Source organism: Scyliorhinus canicula, chromosome 16 (assembly GCF_902713615.1).
Source record: "Scyliorhinus canicula chromosome 16, sScyCan1.1, whole genome shotgun sequence".
Taxonomy (NCBI): Eukaryota; Metazoa; Chordata; class Chondrichthyes; order Carcharhiniformes; family Scyliorhinidae; genus Scyliorhinus; species Scyliorhinus canicula.
Window position 1 is genome coordinate 132060724 of NC_052161.1, and position 16492 is coordinate 132077215.

At 48.0% G+C, this 16492-nt stretch overlaps 1 protein-coding gene across 5 annotated transcripts in view; it reads right to left on the bottom strand.

Annotated features, from left to right (window-relative positions):
- Nucleotides 1–16492, bottom strand: part of acot7 (acyl-CoA thioesterase 7) — a 282705-nt gene that overhangs the window by 217557 nt on the left and 48656 nt on the right. For all 5 annotated transcript variants that reach the window (XM_038822345.1, XM_038822342.1, XM_038822341.1 and 2 more), the window contains exon 3: nucleotides 640–796. In XM_038822345.1, the coding sequence (XP_038678273.1) occupies nucleotides 640–796 (157 nt within the window). The remainder of the gene's footprint in view (nucleotides 1–639; nucleotides 797–16492) is intronic.

Sequence of the window (16492 nt, forward strand, 5' to 3'; positions counted from 1 at the left end):
ATCCACCTAACCTGCACGTCTTTGGACTGTGGGAGGAAACCGGAGCACCCGGAGGAAACCCACAGAGTTTGGTCATCTTTCTTGCCTGCAGTTTGCCCGTGAAGAAGACCCAATAGTCAAAATGTGCTGAACCCTTTTCTTTGTTCGATGCATAACCCCAGAAGCACCTATCTTGCGAACTTGCTGCCAACACAGTGAACCAGCTACTATTCCAATGCAACTGTCTCCTTAAACTGGCCGACATTTCACTCTGAATCAGTGTAATATGACACATTTCAGGGGAAACGTTCAGATGAACATTCTACCTCATGTATGAAAATTGGAGCTTGAATTGGTCCTGCCATTGAAACCAGCTCAATTCCAGAATTGTTTTTTGGGACACGAGGTACAAATTCAGTAGTACAAGTAGAACAGACAGTTTGGGCAGCACTGAATTGAATGAAGGAACATCAGAGTGTCAACCTCATCAATTTCTTAGGAAAAGCATGGGAATAATATAAACTGTATCAGAAAATAGCTTTCAAAGGTTTCTCGGTGGGCATTTTTGATCAAGAGAGAGTGAGAGACAGAAAAAGCACAAAGCCAAACATGAACAAAAAACTTACCCGGGATAGAATTTTAAAAATAAATTTTCCCTACCTGTTAGAATATTTTCAGCTATCACGTTAACTTGGATCTCAACGGAATGCTTTGAGGTATAGGTTATCTCAGCGCTGACATGAGCTACATCCCCAATGGACATTGGTGAGAGGAAGTCTGTGCGCTCCACACGAGCCAGTACAGCTACACAGCGTTCCTGAAATAAAAGTAGAGAAGATAAACCTATTGATCGGCAACAACATATCTAGCAATAGATCCTCGTATATTTTGTTCTCTTTTATCTATAGGGACAAGCAGCAGTCTGAATCCTTTTATAATTTATTGGTTCCACCTGACTAATTGATTCAACAAACCTGGCAACAGATTATGGTAAATCAATCCCTCCTCAGAACTCTAGCATTGCTCACCACAATACCAGTAGCCCCATGGTATCATACCAACACTTGATACCTCTATCAGGTCTGGAGCAATGTGAGCATCAGAAGGGCTAGCTCCCTCGGTGATGTCGGTGATGCTGGTGAAAGACCTCCAACTTGCCTGTCATCTTCTCTGTTCTCTTCCATATCTCACTGGCATAGATTGCACTGTGGACGTGTGGAGTCACAGCTTCATAACCGTATTGATAGTTTTGGAAGCCCAGATCGTGTGGAAGACTGATGCCAATTTTTCAATTATTTTGTGGACATTGATCTCTACATTGCTCTCCATGGAGATGTTGCTACTTAGTTAGAGAAAGTGGTCAATGTCCATTATGATGGGTGGACCTTGTTGTTATGCAGCTGTCACTGTCTAGGTCTTTTTGCCTTGCAGTTGTACTGGGTGAATTAAAAGGTTTAGTAAAAGGGAGGATAGATCTAACACTCCAGCATTAGAGTAAAATAACATGCCATTCAAAGGCTCCTAACATCAGCAAAATTCTCAAGGTCCTAACATCAGCAAAATTCGCCAGCAAGGTTGTTTGCTTTTTTTTTTAGCAGGACAGTTTTCTAGCTAGATTATAGAGAAGCTTTTGGGTGAAGGTTTAAGAATAAAACCAGGTAGGCAATGTTGGAATTTTAAAACAATGTTCTGTGTACTGAATAAATGTGTAAGCAGTCTGTGTAACTGTGACTTAGAGCCGAATGCGGATTCAGAAGAGGGTGCTCCTCCAGAGGTTTCTCTGTGATAGTTCCCTCCATGCTTGAATCATGAATGAACTATTGTAACCTGTGCCTGGGTTTTAATTGAATAAAATTCACCACAACTTTGCTGAATTGTAGACCAAACCTGATGCCTCTACTCTCAGACTGAAGGTCATGTCTTGAAGTGCAGTGAATCATCTCGGAATGCTGCAAACTGTTTTATTTTCTATATTCAATGGTAAGCTTATGGGTTCGATATTCCGTCCGCGTTGCGCTCGGGTGCCGATCCCGCTATTCCCGGTGAATAGCGAGAGAGCCCAAAAACGGGTTTCACGCTGGGCACCGAACCGATTGCAATGCTCCTGACCTGTGGCACCCGGCGTTATCTGGATCATGCCCAGCACCCAGTACATTTAAATGAGTCTTAAAACTCAGTTCATAACTCACAGCCTGTTTGAGGCCGGAATCTCCCGTCTCCCCGGATTCAATGGCCCCAACGGCGCAGGGTGATTCCAGCGCCAATGAGTACCACTTTCCAAACGCGGAAACCATGACGATGGCCACGACAGGGGAATCGGAGGCCATTCGAGCCCCCAGGCAGTCAGGGACAGGGTGGCACCTGAGCAGTGTCAACCTAGCACTGTCCAATTGACGCTGCATGGGTGCCATATTGGCACTGCCTGGGTTCCAGGGGCAGTGCCAGGGTGCCAAGGGGCACTGTCAAGAGGTGGGACCTGAAGATGCCCTGCCCATGAAAGGGGCATGAAGTGGGTGCATAAAGGGGAGGTACTGAAGGGGGGTATGATTCAGGGGAGGGTGTGGTGGGGGGGGGGGGGGGGGGGGCCTGAAGGGGTATGAAAAGTCAGTATGGAGGGGTTACAAAGGGTGGGGGTGTGAAAGTGGACCCTCAGTGACCGAATAGCAGAGTATGCTCACTTGGGGGGAGGGGGTGAAGCAATGCCCCAATGCCTACGGGAGGATTGGGGTGAGGCAAAGTCACCCGCATGCCTACATGATGGGGGTGGGTGAGGCAGACATTTGAGATGGGGGGTGTGTGCCCCTCCGGGGTCAAGGGTTGGGGGTGTTGCCTACATCTGCCGGAGGCTTGCGATGTTCGTGGCTGAGGTGTGTGGGGGACCTTCAACTTAACTTAGAAATCTGAGCACCCTTCAAAAATGGCCCCCCTCGATGTCTGAAGAGCCGGTCTTTAGTTCCCCAATCTAGAAAAAGTGATGAGCGCAATTTAACCAAATGGGAACAAAGTCCCATAGCGAGCGCATGTATCTGCATGTTTCCCGGCGTTCGCTACTATACGTCACTCAGGTTAGATAGGGGGCCTCAGCAGGGAACGCACGGACCAGTCCGCACAAAGCCTGGTTTTCTCCACAGAGGAGCTCCCCAGAACTCCTCAGTGTAGCGAGAGATCACAACACCATTTTAAATGGCATCCCGATCTCTGGAGCCCCCAATGAGACCCTATCCTCGCCACACCCCAACTCACTGTGAGGGTATGTCCCCGTGCACCCCCCCTGTACTCCCTCTAACACCCACGCAGGGCACCCCTAGCCCAATCGCCGGTGCTCATAAAATGCCAGCTTGACACCTTGGCAGTGCAAACCTGGTACCCTGGCAGTGCAAAGTGAGCACCCAGGTGGCATGCACCTGGGGGCCACTGATCCCCTGGGAGACCCCAAAAGTGCTGTTCCGTCTGGTCCCCGTTTGTGGAGACCCGTACTGATCGGTGTTTGCCCGAGGTCTCCGTGGCGAAGGGGCTAGATCCCAATGCCACGGGTGCCTCGGGAAGCTGCATATTACAGTGAGACGAGCTGTCTCGCTCCATTTATGCAGATTTTCCAAAGAATGATCCCACCCACAATGGGCGGGAGTCACATCTCAACGTCTTGCAAGATCGCATTAGATCCCGTAAGATGTTGTTAGCCGGGTAGATCCTGGGAGTGGGGTCTCCCGGCTTCTTTTGGCCCCATTGCGGCACAGCACGCTGCTTTTCAGGCGTAGCATGGCCATTAGATTGCGCCCTGAGTGTGGGATTTTTCAGTGAGAATCTCCCCAAGACCGAGAAAAATGACTTAAGTGTGGGTCAATTGCAATCCGGACCGCACCCATACACCCGGTGGGATTCGCCACTCGATTCCCGCCCATATCGACGCATCAGGTCTCCAGAGAGCTGAATGTCTCCAGATAGTGAGGCTGCAATCACTCCTAAACTTGAGAGTCTTTATCTGTTTAGTACTGAAATCATCAGGTGTGACATATACTATGCTTAGAACTATGCTTAGATAATTTATTAATTTGTCAATGTATTGTTTGAAACTTTGAATTCCTGGCCTCAAGTCTATCCCATCTCCACGTTTATTCTTTGCCACATGTTACTTTCTTGAATGTGTTTTTCTTGAACCTACCACAAAGCTATCAAAATAGCCCAATTACGCCAGGAGATGCAACACCTGTCTAATGGACCTCAGCAGCTCCAGTTAGTTTATTCCAAAGTTGCATTGTGCAAAGATCTAAGTGAAATGATAACGTGGAGCAATCAATTTAGCTTTCTTATGTAGAAAAGGTCAACCACCTGCCACCTGCTCAAAGAGGCCAGTTACATATACAGCAGGATGATTATTACCAGCAACATCGACTCCCGTTACTAGGGAGTGACATTCCCCAACTCGAGCAGCAACAACCTACATTTAAGTTTTACCTTTAATACAACAGAATTGCCGAAGGCAGGAGCATTATCAGACAAAATTAACTCAGAGCCACACAAAGAGATGCTAGGGTAGGTGACCTGGACTCCCAGATATCGAAAGCTCCTTCCCACCATTCTAAATGGCAGCTCTCCCAGTCTCTTCTCCTCCCCCATCCCCTCCAATGGGTCTGAAATATACAAGAGCAGGTCATCTGCGTAAAGCGAGCCCCAGTGCTCCACCCCCCCCCCCCCCCCCACCACCCCCCCCCACCCCCCTGCCCCCGAACCAGCCCTTTCCAGTTCCTCGAGGCTCTTAACGCCATGGCCAATGGCTCAATGGCCACAGCAAACAGTAGCGGGGAGAGGGGGCACCCTTGCCTTGTCCCTCGGTGCAGTTGAAAATTAAAATACCCCAACCTCAGCTGGTTTGTACGCAAACTCGTTACTGGTGCCTGATAGAGCAACCGCACCCAGTCAATAAAACCCTCACCAAACCCAAACCTTCCCACATGTAATCCCACTCCACCCGATCAAAAGCCTTCTCCGCATCCATCGCTCCCACCATCTCCATCTCCCCTCCTTCTGAGGGCATCATAATAACATTTAAAAGCCTTCGAACATTGGCCGTGGGACGCCTGCCCTTTACAAATCCCGTCTGGTCTTCCCCTATCACCCCCTATCCTTGTGGCCAGTGTCTTAGCCAGCAGTTTGGTGTCCACATTCAGTCGAGAAATTGGCCAATGTGACCTGCATTCCTCCGGATCCTTCCCCCATTTCAGGATCAATGAAATCGAGGCCTGTGACATTGTTGCCTCATTGTTGCCTCATTAAATGTCCTCACCAGCAGTGGGCTCAATATCTCTGCAAACGTCTTATAGAATTCCACTGAGTAGCCGTCCGGCCCCGGGGCCTTGCCCGACTGCATGCCCTCCAGCCCCTCAGTTATTTCCTCAATTTCAATTGTAGCTCCCAGCCCTTCCACCAGATCCTCCTCCACCCTCAACTGACCAAACACTGCCTCACTCCACCCCAGCCAGGGGTTCTGACTCATATAATTTGCTGTAAAAGTCCTTAAACGCCTCATTCACTCCCACTGGGTCCAGAACTGTAGGCCGAGTATCTCCTGTCCACGTGGAGTATCTCCTCAACTAACCTGTCCCTCTCAGCTCATTCCGCCTTTTCTCTGTGGGCCCGTATCGAGATTAATTACCCTCTGACCACTGCCTTCAGTGCTTCCCAAACCGTTGTTGCAGAGACCTCCCCCATATCATTTGTTTCCAGGTAGTTTTGGGATGGACATGTTCACCCGCCCACAGGTTGCTTTGTCCGCTAACAACCCCACATCCAGTCTCCACAGCGGGCGTTACCCTCTCTCTACACGACCTACTCAGTATTAGCGCCCTGCTCAGAACAAAAAAGTCGATGCGAGAGTATACCTTGTGGACATGGGAGAAAAAAGAAAACTCCTTCGCCCTTGGCCGTGCAAACCTCCATGGGTCTACTCCCCCCACCTGTTCCATAAATCCCTTCAATTCCTTTGCCGCGGCTGGCACCCTCCCTGTCCTGGATTTTGACCGGTCCAATTCCGGATCAATGACTGTATTAAAATCTCCCCCATGATCAAGATATGTGACTCTAAATCTGGGATCTTACCTAACACCCGCCTCATAAATTCCACATCATCCCAATTCGGAGAATATATGTTCTCAAGTACCACCCGCACCCCTTCCAGCTTCCCACTCACACTTATGTACCCCCCCCCCCGTGTCTGACACGTTTCTCCCTGCCTCGAATGCCACTCGTTTATTGATCAAGATCGCTACCCCCCTGGTCTTTGAGTCCAGCCCTGAGTGGAATACTTGGCCAACCCACCCCTTTCTCAATCTAGTCTGGTCTATAGCCTTTAGGTGTGTCTCTTGTAACATTGCCATGTCCGCCTTCGGCCCCCTCAAATACACAAACATGCAAGCCCTCTTGATCGGCCCATTCAACCCTCTAACATTCCATGTAATCAGCTTGGTTGGGGGGCTTCCCATCCCACCCCCTGCTGACTAGCCATCACCCTTTTTAGGCCAGTCTCCAGCTCATGCCCCCGGCCTCCTCGAGCCCCCCCTCGGGCATTTGCCGTCCCCAACCTTCCATTTGTTCCCCAGTAACAGTTCCTCCCCGGTCAGCAAAGTAGCTCCCCCCCACCGCCCCCGCCCCCCGCTCCCTCCCCCCGGTAACATCACCAGAAACCCAACCCCCCATATAAAGCTCCAGCTTAACACCTGCTCACCCCACACTGTGCTTCCGTGAGTCAGCTGACCAAGCTGACTTGATAGCTCCCGCCCATGGCACCAAACAATCTGTCTCCCCATTGTTCTCTCCCCTCTCCCCCCACTTGGACAAACATATTTAAAGCATCTCATTCCCCAGTAAACAAACATCAGAAAAAACAGGTAGTTTTGGATGGACTTGTTCACCTGCCCACAGATCGCTTTGTCCGCTATCAGCCCCCATCCAGCCTCCATAAGTAGGTGTTGTCCTCTCTCCAACCACAGAAACCACCCACCCTCCAACCAGCTCCCAGTAAGACAAAGTTAACTTTAGCCATCAAAACAGCCCTTATTGCACATAACACTACTTATTCAAACCAGCACAAAAATGATTTTCAACAAATCGACATTACAATACTCTCCAAGGATTCAGTGTCTTTAGTTCACCTCCAGTCTTTTTTCCTCAAATGAAAGTCAATGCATCGTCTGGTGCTTCGAAGTAAAAATTGCGTTCCTCATATGTGACCCACAGACGGGCTGGGTATAACATCCCGAACTTCACCCCCTTCTTAAAGAGGGCACTTTGTGCCCGATTAAACCCAGCTCGCCTCTTGGCCAAATCTGCGCCCAGGTCTTGATAAATGCGTACTCATAATTCTCCCACCTACTGCTCCGTTCTTTCTTGGCCCACCACAGAATATGTTCCTTGTCCAGGAATCGGTGAAAACGCACCACCATCGCCCTCAGCGGCTCGTTCGTTCAGGGTTTCTTCGCAAAGGCTCTGTGCGCTCTATCCACTTCCAGGGACCAAGGGAAAGCCTCAGCCTCCATCAACGTCTCCAGCATGTTCGTCACATAGGCCCTCGCATCCGATCCCTCACTGCCTTCAGGGAGACCGACGATTCTCAGGTTCTGCCTCCTGGACCTGTTCTCCAGGTCCTCCACCTTCTCCTGCATTCTTTTCTGTCGGTCATTCATCATCTCCACCTTGGTCTCCAGCACGGTTATGTATTCCTCGTGGTCGGACACTTTTTCTGGAACTCCTGGATTGCACGTCCGTGGGTTTCTTGACTATGCACCACCTAATCAATCGAATCCTTGATCGGGTCCAGCGTGGCCTTCTTAAGCTTGGCGAAGCAATCTTCAAAAAACTTCACCAGCTGCTCTGTCAACCACTGTGCCATCCCCCTGCGGCCCTCCTTCTCCGCCATGCTTTCCCGCATTACAAGCTCTGCTCGCGTCTTCCTTGTAGAACTTTGTCTTCTCATGTGGCCACTTCTGGTCCAATTCTCCATACAGTGGAGGGGGATTTCTCCTCACTGTCTCACTCTTCAACGATTTAGCCATTAGAATCTGGAAAAAAAACGGGAGATAAAGGTCCAAAAGACCGTCACAGGCGGGAGCTATCAAATGTGCGACCTACTCCTCTATGGCCGCCACCGGAAGTTCTTCACTGCATTTTTTAAAAGGGACATTCGCCAGTGTAAAGTAATGTCTTTTTGCTGTTACTTGTATTTGCAGGAGTACTGTCATCTGCCCATTCAACATACAACTACCCCGTCAATATTGCATCACAACAGTTCGGCAGCAGTACAAAGTTCTCCGAAAAGCAGAGTACACCAGCTCCGAAACAGTTTGGAAGGAGGTTGTCCCAAGCTGATTTTGCATCCATACCTACCCAATAGCTCTATGGTTGAAGGTAGAGGCTTGGTCCTTAAGACTGGAATAAACCGTGCAGCCTCAATAGCACATTATGGAGCGATGAGCACTGTACTTTACAAAGTAAATTGATTTATTAGAAGGTTTATTAGCGAAAACAGTAGGCATGGTCCACTTAGCCAAAGCGCCCCTGGGCTAAAGGGAAGAAAACCAATCACATCCTCATTCTAAAGGGAACTCAGTAAATGCATTTCTGTGGATATCACATTTGCTCATCTGTGGGATCAAGTTACGCAGATGAGTTAACTGAGAAAAACTGGCCGCTGTGGATCTAAACCTCAAACTTAATTAAACACCTTCAGCAGAGACCGGGGGAAGAAAGCTGGCAAGGCAGGAAAGTTCGAAGGAAAGCAATGTTTTTTTCTCCCCCATTAAAATCAAATTCATTGCTTTCATTCCAGCACTCCTAACATCGTGGAAAATACCAGAACACTTGACAGTGTAGAAAAATAGGAAAATCAAATCAAGACAAAAAAAGTGAAAGAATACTCTTGGGAGTGTGGAGACGGAGAAGGCATCAATGAGAAAGTCGTCAGGGAATTCTGGAGGCAGGTAGGCAGGGAGGATGTAAAACATTTGCAGAGGTTAAGGATACAGTGCACGAGAAGATGAACAGTAAGTACAGTAGAGGGATTAGAACATAGAACATTACAGCACAGTACAGGCCCTTCGGCCCGTGATGTTGCGCCGACCTGTGAAACCCCTCTAAAGCCCATCTACACTATCCCCTTATCGTCCACATGCCTATCCAATGACCATTTGAATGAGTTTAGTGTTGGCGAGTCCACTACTGTTGCAGGCAGGGCATTCCACGCCCTTACTACTCTCTGAGTAAAGAACCTACCTCTGACATCTGTCCTATATCTCCCCTCAATTTAAAGCTATGTCCCCTCGTGCTGGACATCACCATCCGAGGAAAAAGGCATTCAATGTCCACCCTATCTAATCCTCTGATCCATCTTGTATGCCTCAATTAAGTTACCTCTTAACCTTCTTCTCTCTAACGAAAACAGCCTCAAGTCCCTCAGCCTTTCCTCGTAAGATCTTCCCTCCATACTAGGCAACATCCTTGTAAATCTCCTCTGTACCCTTTCCAATGGGATTGAGAATCATAGTAAGTGGTGTAAGAGGAGAGGTCACAAACTTTAAAGTTAAATTAGTAAATCTGCCCGTCATTAAATGTATTATCTGAGGGATAGCTGGCAATATTGTGTATTAAATAACTTCATTCATCACCATTTACACTTGCGGTGTATGCATTTTACTCCATTGGGATCACAGACTTGACAATTCTGTGGTGAAAGATCAATGCACTGACAGCCAGCACATTTATAAGAAATTCTTACGCCGAACACATTGTGAAAGCCCGAACCTGAAATAGATTAAAAGAATTCCACACAAACGCATCAAGTGTTCATACATCAAAACTGCACGCTGGAATTCCAAGGTACAAATTAAAGAACTGTAATTAGGTAGTGCAATAAGTAAATAAAGGTGCAATTTAATTTGGGTGCTTTTGTTTGTTGCATAAACCCAAAAATAATGGATGCAAGATATATAAAAGAGACAACTGGTTGTGTTTTGAGAACACAACGCCAGCGAATGAGCATTCTGACTGGAGACTATTGAACTCTCCCAGGACTGAGAACCTATACCGCCACCTAGTGGAAACTGGTGGTGATTGCAATCAAAAATGGTGCGTTTTATGAAATGAAAATGAAACGAAAATCGCTTATTGTCACAAGTAGGCTTCAATTAAGTTACTGTGAAAAGCCCCTAGTCGCCACATTCCGGCGCCTGTTTGGGGAGGCCGGTACGGGAATTGAACTGTGCTGGTGGCCTGCCTTGGTCTGCTTTAAAAGCCAACTATTTAGCCCAGTGTGCTAAACCAGCCCCTATGGTTAGTTATAAACATAGAAACAGGAATAGACTATGAAGCTCCCTCTTGCCTATTCCACCATTCAGTGGGATCATGACTGATCTGTGACATAATTCTAAATAATCCCACCATTGTCCATAAGATACCCATAAACTGCCTTCAAGCCTCACACAGTGCAGATACAGCTAATATTAGAAATAGTAACAGCACCATTCAGGTAAATAAGCAATACTCAGAGTATTGCTGAATTGAAAAGACTCTAGGGGGAAGGTACACTTCGGGGGCTAAGAAATTCCACAGTTATAAGGGCTTGAGAAATAAAATCGATGGATCAAATGGCCTCCTTCTGCACTGTAGGGATTCTATGATTCTAATAAGAGGTCCAATCATTATTGATTTGAACATAGTGAGGAGGAAGAGTGGGTGGGGCACTCATATCCATTCTGTTTCTGCTCAGTTTTTCATGGTCATAAGATTTTCCAGAACGAAAATTTACCCTCTGCTGTTGAACACAATAGAGGAATAAATGATAACAACGATGCTGAAGCCAGCCACTGAATCCTGTCTTTGCTTCCGAGATGAACTAGAAACAAGGGAGGAGGAAACAGAAGCACAAAATTAGAGGTCGTACAACGTTTGCAGAAATAGGGGGCTGGATCTCGGCCGGCGGGATGCTCCGTTTTGCCAGCAGCCTGGGAGTTTCCCGACGGGGTGGAGCTGCCCCACAATGGGAAACCCCGTTGACCAGCCAGCGAAACGGAGCATCCCGCCGGCAGGGTGAAACCGAAATGTGGCGCGGCGGGACGGAGAATCCAGCCCAGGGTTCCAGTGGTTCTGACAATTAAGTTTCAACAAGAAACAGAGCAGAGACATCCATCCAAGGTCTCACACACTGTCAACTAATAGAGATATGTGTCTCTGTGAGCTTGTTAAAAATCAAACTGCAGCAAATCTACAGATCACTACATAGATTTACATTGGGTCTACAGTGCAGAAACAGGCCATTCCGCCCAACTGGTCTTTACTGGCATTTATCTTACACACAAGTCTAGATCGAGCCCCAGGTCGATGGGTAGGGTACGAATGACAAGAGAACTGGGGGAGTTTATGGAGAGGATGGATATGGTGGATCCATGGCGCTTTTAGAACCCAGGGGGAAGAGGATATTTCTTCTTTTCACACGTCTATAAGGTGTATTCGAGGATTGAATACTTTGTAGTGAGTCGGGAGATTTTGGCTGGGGTGGAGGGGGCAGAGTATGCGGGGATAGTTATCTCGGAGGGCGATAGGGCAACTGCGTAGGGAAAGAGGGGTGCAATACGAGTATGGAGAGAAGGCGAGCCGTATGCTGGCACACCAACTGCGGAGGCAGGCTGCGTCCAGGGAAATATTGAAAATTTGGACTGGGGCTGGGGAGGTGGTGTCAGAGCCAGAGAAGATAAATGAGGCATTTCATAGAATTTACAGTGCAGAAAGATGCCATTTGGCCCATCAAGTCTGCACCGGTTCTTGGAAAGAGCACCCTATCCAACCCCACACCTCCACTCTATCCCCATAACTCAGTAACCCCACCCAACTCTAAGGGCAATTTTGGACACTAAGGGCAATTTAGCATGGCCAATTCACCTAACCTGCACATCTTTGGACTGTAGGAGGAAACCGGAGCACCCGGAGGAAACCCACGCACACACGGGGAGAACGTGCAGACTCCGCACAGATAGTGACCCAAGCCGGGAATCGAACTTGGGACAGTGGAGCTATGAGGCAATTGTGATAACCACTATGCTACCGCGCTGCCGTGCTTAGAGAGTATTATCAGGAACTTTATGGGGCAGACCCAGGAAGAGAGGAGGGGGACATGAGGTGATTTCTGGACGAGCTGGAATTTCCCCAGGTGAAGGAAACAAAGAGGTAGGCGTTGGAGGAGCCCCCGTGACTGAGGGAGGTGCTGGATAGTATCAGGGATATGAAGTCGGGGAAGGCCCCTGGGCCGGATGGGTACCCGGCAGAATTTTATAAGGAATTTGCGGCGGACCGGCAGCACATTTGTTGGGGGCGTTTAATGATGCGCTGGAGAAAGGGGAGTAGCCAGAGACGATGGAGCAGGCAGTAATCACACTAATCACAAAAAAAGGACAGGATCCGGTGTAATGTGGGTCGTATAGACCCGTATCACTATTGAACACGAATGTGAAAGTATTGGCTAAGTTGTTGGAGGGGAGGATGGAGGATTGTGTCCCGGGGGGTTTGCAGAAGATCCTACAGGCTTTGTGAAGGGCAGGCAGCTCACGAGTAATATAAGACGGCTGTTGAATGTGGTGATGAATCTGTCGAGAGCTATAGTACCGGAGGTGGTGGTGGCCATGGACGTGGAGAAAGCATTTGATCGGGTGGAGTGGCGGTACTTGTTCGAAGTTTTGGGAAGGTTTGGTTTGGGCCGAGGTTTGTGGCATGGGTGCGGTTGCTGTATGTGGTGCCAAGAGCAAGGGTGAGGACGAATGATATGAGCTCACAAAGCTTTTACTTACACAGAGGTACGAGCCAGAAGTGCCCACTGTTGCCTCTGCTGTTTGCGCTGACCATAAAGCCATTGGTGATGGCTCTCAGGGGGTCGGCAGAGTGGCAGGGGATAATGAGGGGACAGAGGGAGCATCAGGTGTCGCTCTATGCCGCTGACCTCTTGCTGTATGTTTCAGATTCGTTGGAGAGTATGGGAAGGATTATGGGCCTGCTGGGGAGGTTTGGAGGGTTCTCGGGATACAAGCTGAATATAGGGAAAAGCGAGGTATTCCCGGTGAATGAGCTGGCACAGCAGGCTAATTTAGGGGGGATCCCACTTACGGTAGCGAGGGATAGGTTTAGGTACTTGGGGATTCAGGTAGCGAGGGAATGGATGGGGCTCCATAAGTGGAACTTAATGAAGCTGGTGGAGGAGGCCAGGGAGGATCTTAAAAGCTGGGATACATTGCAGTTAACTTTGGCGGAGAGGGTCCAAGTGGTGAAAATGAATATTCTGCCGAGGCTCTTGTTTGTCTTTCAGGCTCTCCCGATCTTTATACCAAAGGTTTTTTTTTTGAAAAGTGGACATAATCATCTCTGACTTTGTATGGGTGGGGAAGGTGCCGAGGGTGGGGCACCATGCTACAGAAGCAGAGGCAGCAGAGGGGCTTGGCGTTGCCAAAATTGCTTCATTATTATTGGGTGTGAACGTGGTCAAGGTGCGGCGGTGGTGGGAAGGAGAAGGGGTAGAGTGGGTTAGGACGGAAGAGGAATCTTGTAAGGGGTCTAGTTTGAGGGCTTTGGTGATGGCAGCATTGCCAATGGCTCAGAGTAGGTATTCAGGGATTCCAGAGGTGCAGTCCATGGTGAAGATATGGAATCAGCTAAGGAGGCATTTTAGGGTGGAAGGGATGTTGGTGCTAACGCTGCTGTGCAAGAATCATGGGTTTGAGCCCGGGGAGGGGGGGGGGGGGGGGGGGGGGCTAAGGGAGAGGGTAGAGCTGCTGAGGAGTCGTGAGTAAGGTATCTACAGGTTAGGGACTTGCACAAAAGTTCTGGAAGGGGTTCCCTAGATTTCCAGGATACACCCTGCTGGAGCGACTACTGCTTCCGGATGTGGAAGGGGAGGGAAGAATTGGGGATATATATAAGTGGCTGGGGGAACAGGGAGGTGAGCGGGTTGTGAAGATCAAGGAGAAATAGGAAGCGGAGTTGGGAATGGAGATCAATTGGGGAGTATGGAGTGAGGCACTGCGAAGGGTAAACGGGACTTGCTCTTGTGCAAGGATGAGCCTGATACAGTTTAAGATGGTTGACAGGGTGCATATGACTCGGGCGAGAATGGGTGGATTCTTTCAGGGGGTTGCAGATGAGTGTAAGAGGTGTGGGCAGGGGCCAGCGAATCATGCGCACATGTTTTGAGGTTGTGAAAAATTGGGAAGATTCTGGGTGGGAGTGTTCACGGTCATAGCCAGGATAGTGGAGGAGGGAGTGGACCCGGACCCTTTGGTGGCGATATTTGGGGTTTCATGGAGAGGAGGAAGGCCGATGTCTTGGCCTTCGCCTCTCTGATTGCACAGCAACAAATTTTGCTGGAGTGGTGGTCGGCATCGCCACCGGGGGTAGCAGCATGGTTGGGTGACCTGTATGACTTCCTGGTTAGAGAATATAAAGTATGAGTTAAGGGGCTCAGCAGGGGAGTTTGAGAAAAGGTGGGGGATGTTTGTGACCATGTTTGAGGAGCTGTTCGTCGCAGGGCGGTGGGGGGGGTGGGTGATGGGTGCGGGGGGGAGATGAAAAAGGAGAAAAATCTATGCAAACTGTACAGTTGATTGTCGGGAAGAATGTTTCCCGGGGTGTTTATTTGCTGGAACCTACTTTGATACAAGTTTGAATAAAATGCGTTTTTTTTTTTAAATTACACACAAGTCTCCTCCCGCCCCTCTTAATTTGACCCTAACATTATGTCCATCTATTTATTTCTCCCTCATGTTCTTATTCTAGTTTCCCCTTAAATGCATCTATGTTATTGACATCAACTACTCCTTGTGGTAGCGAATTGCACATTTTTACCATTCTTTGGGTAAATAGGTTTTCCCTCATATTTCTACTGGATTTCTTGATGACTATGTTAGCTTCATGACCTCTAGTTTGGGATTCGCCCACAATGGGGATTTTTTTTTATGTCCACCCGATGAAATCCTTACATAGTCTTAAAGACCACTATCAGGTCACCCTTCAGTCTTCCCTCTTCTAAAGACAAGAACCTTTCCTGAAAGGTAGAAGTCTCGAACTAAGCTCAACACTTCAGGTTCTTGGGCTGGAAGCAAGGAGCGACACTTGAGATGCTTGCGGAAAAAAAAACCCAAAATATTATACTTTTAAGATCTGGCACGAGGAGAAGATTGACTTTGTTACATCACTTATGCTGATAGCTATTTGCATACAAGCTCTTCTCGATTTCAGAGCTCAGGTTTCCACGTGGGCTCAGGGAAACACGAACCTGCCCCTTCCAATGTGTTACTTTACTCAGAATTTTATCTATTCACACAGGGGTCGGGTTTGCGAGCTGCGATGGAGTACATGAGGAGTGTGGGTTCAGAGGCGGGTCAGTTAGAAGGCCCGCTATGGTTCTGAAACACAGCAACCCAGCTTCGAACATCATTTATTGTCCTTTAAATCTCACCTTCCACCCATCCCCATCCACCCACTAACCACGCCATGCTCCCTCAGATTTCCAATGCCACACCACCTGCCCTCAAATTGCCTATGCCACTTCATGTCCCCGCACCATAACCATTCGCTTACCTCTCCATGCCCTCTCAGATCACCCATGCCACCTCCATGTCACTCTGTAGCCACTCACCCAGTATGCATTATTTACAGTCCTTAGGAGCTATGCAATAGCAATGGGAATTATTTTCAAATAATTGGAAAAAATTAAATATTTAACAATCTGAATTTTGAATTCAAAAACACTCATCAGTGACACCGGAAAGAAAAAAACACTACTCCAATGCAACAAAATTGTAAACTTTTAAACAAATAAGAAACTCACATCAACACATATTCTGTTATTACAGCCCCTTAAAAGTTTCAATTGTTCTGAGCAGAACCCACTCGTAGTTTTGGAAAGCAGCCTAGCATTCATAATCACTACAGTTGTCATAATAAAAGCTTCGAGCTACATTGTCTGAAACTGACAGGACAGAATGGTGTCCGACCTCTATTCCAAAGCAGTACGTCTGCCAGTTAATGGAGGGGAGCAGCCGCAGAGTTCTTTTTCAACAATAAAAAGCAAGGAGTTTTTAAACACCAGAGCTGTAATTTGATTTAAATCGCAACACAAGACACGACAACAGAGGCTCACAGTGGGTTCATTTACATTTTTGAGTGCATTATGGCATTTGGAAATGTACTGTAATCCATAACAACAATTGCACAATGCTAGACAGACCCCTATGGTTAATTACTGCATTACAAACACATCTGCGATAAAATATTGCATTTAATAATGACACGTGAAAGTGTAAAATCATTTTATACTTACCTTTCAGAATGTTCCCGATAGCTCAGCAACCTTCTCCAATGAGTACAAACTCTCCAAGGAACCATATTTTTGGGGGGTTTATAAAACTCGATCCAGCAGTCAAAAATAGTGCATGGGAGGAAATGCAATTTTCCTAATGATGAAGATCCCGACCTTAGAAAAGGC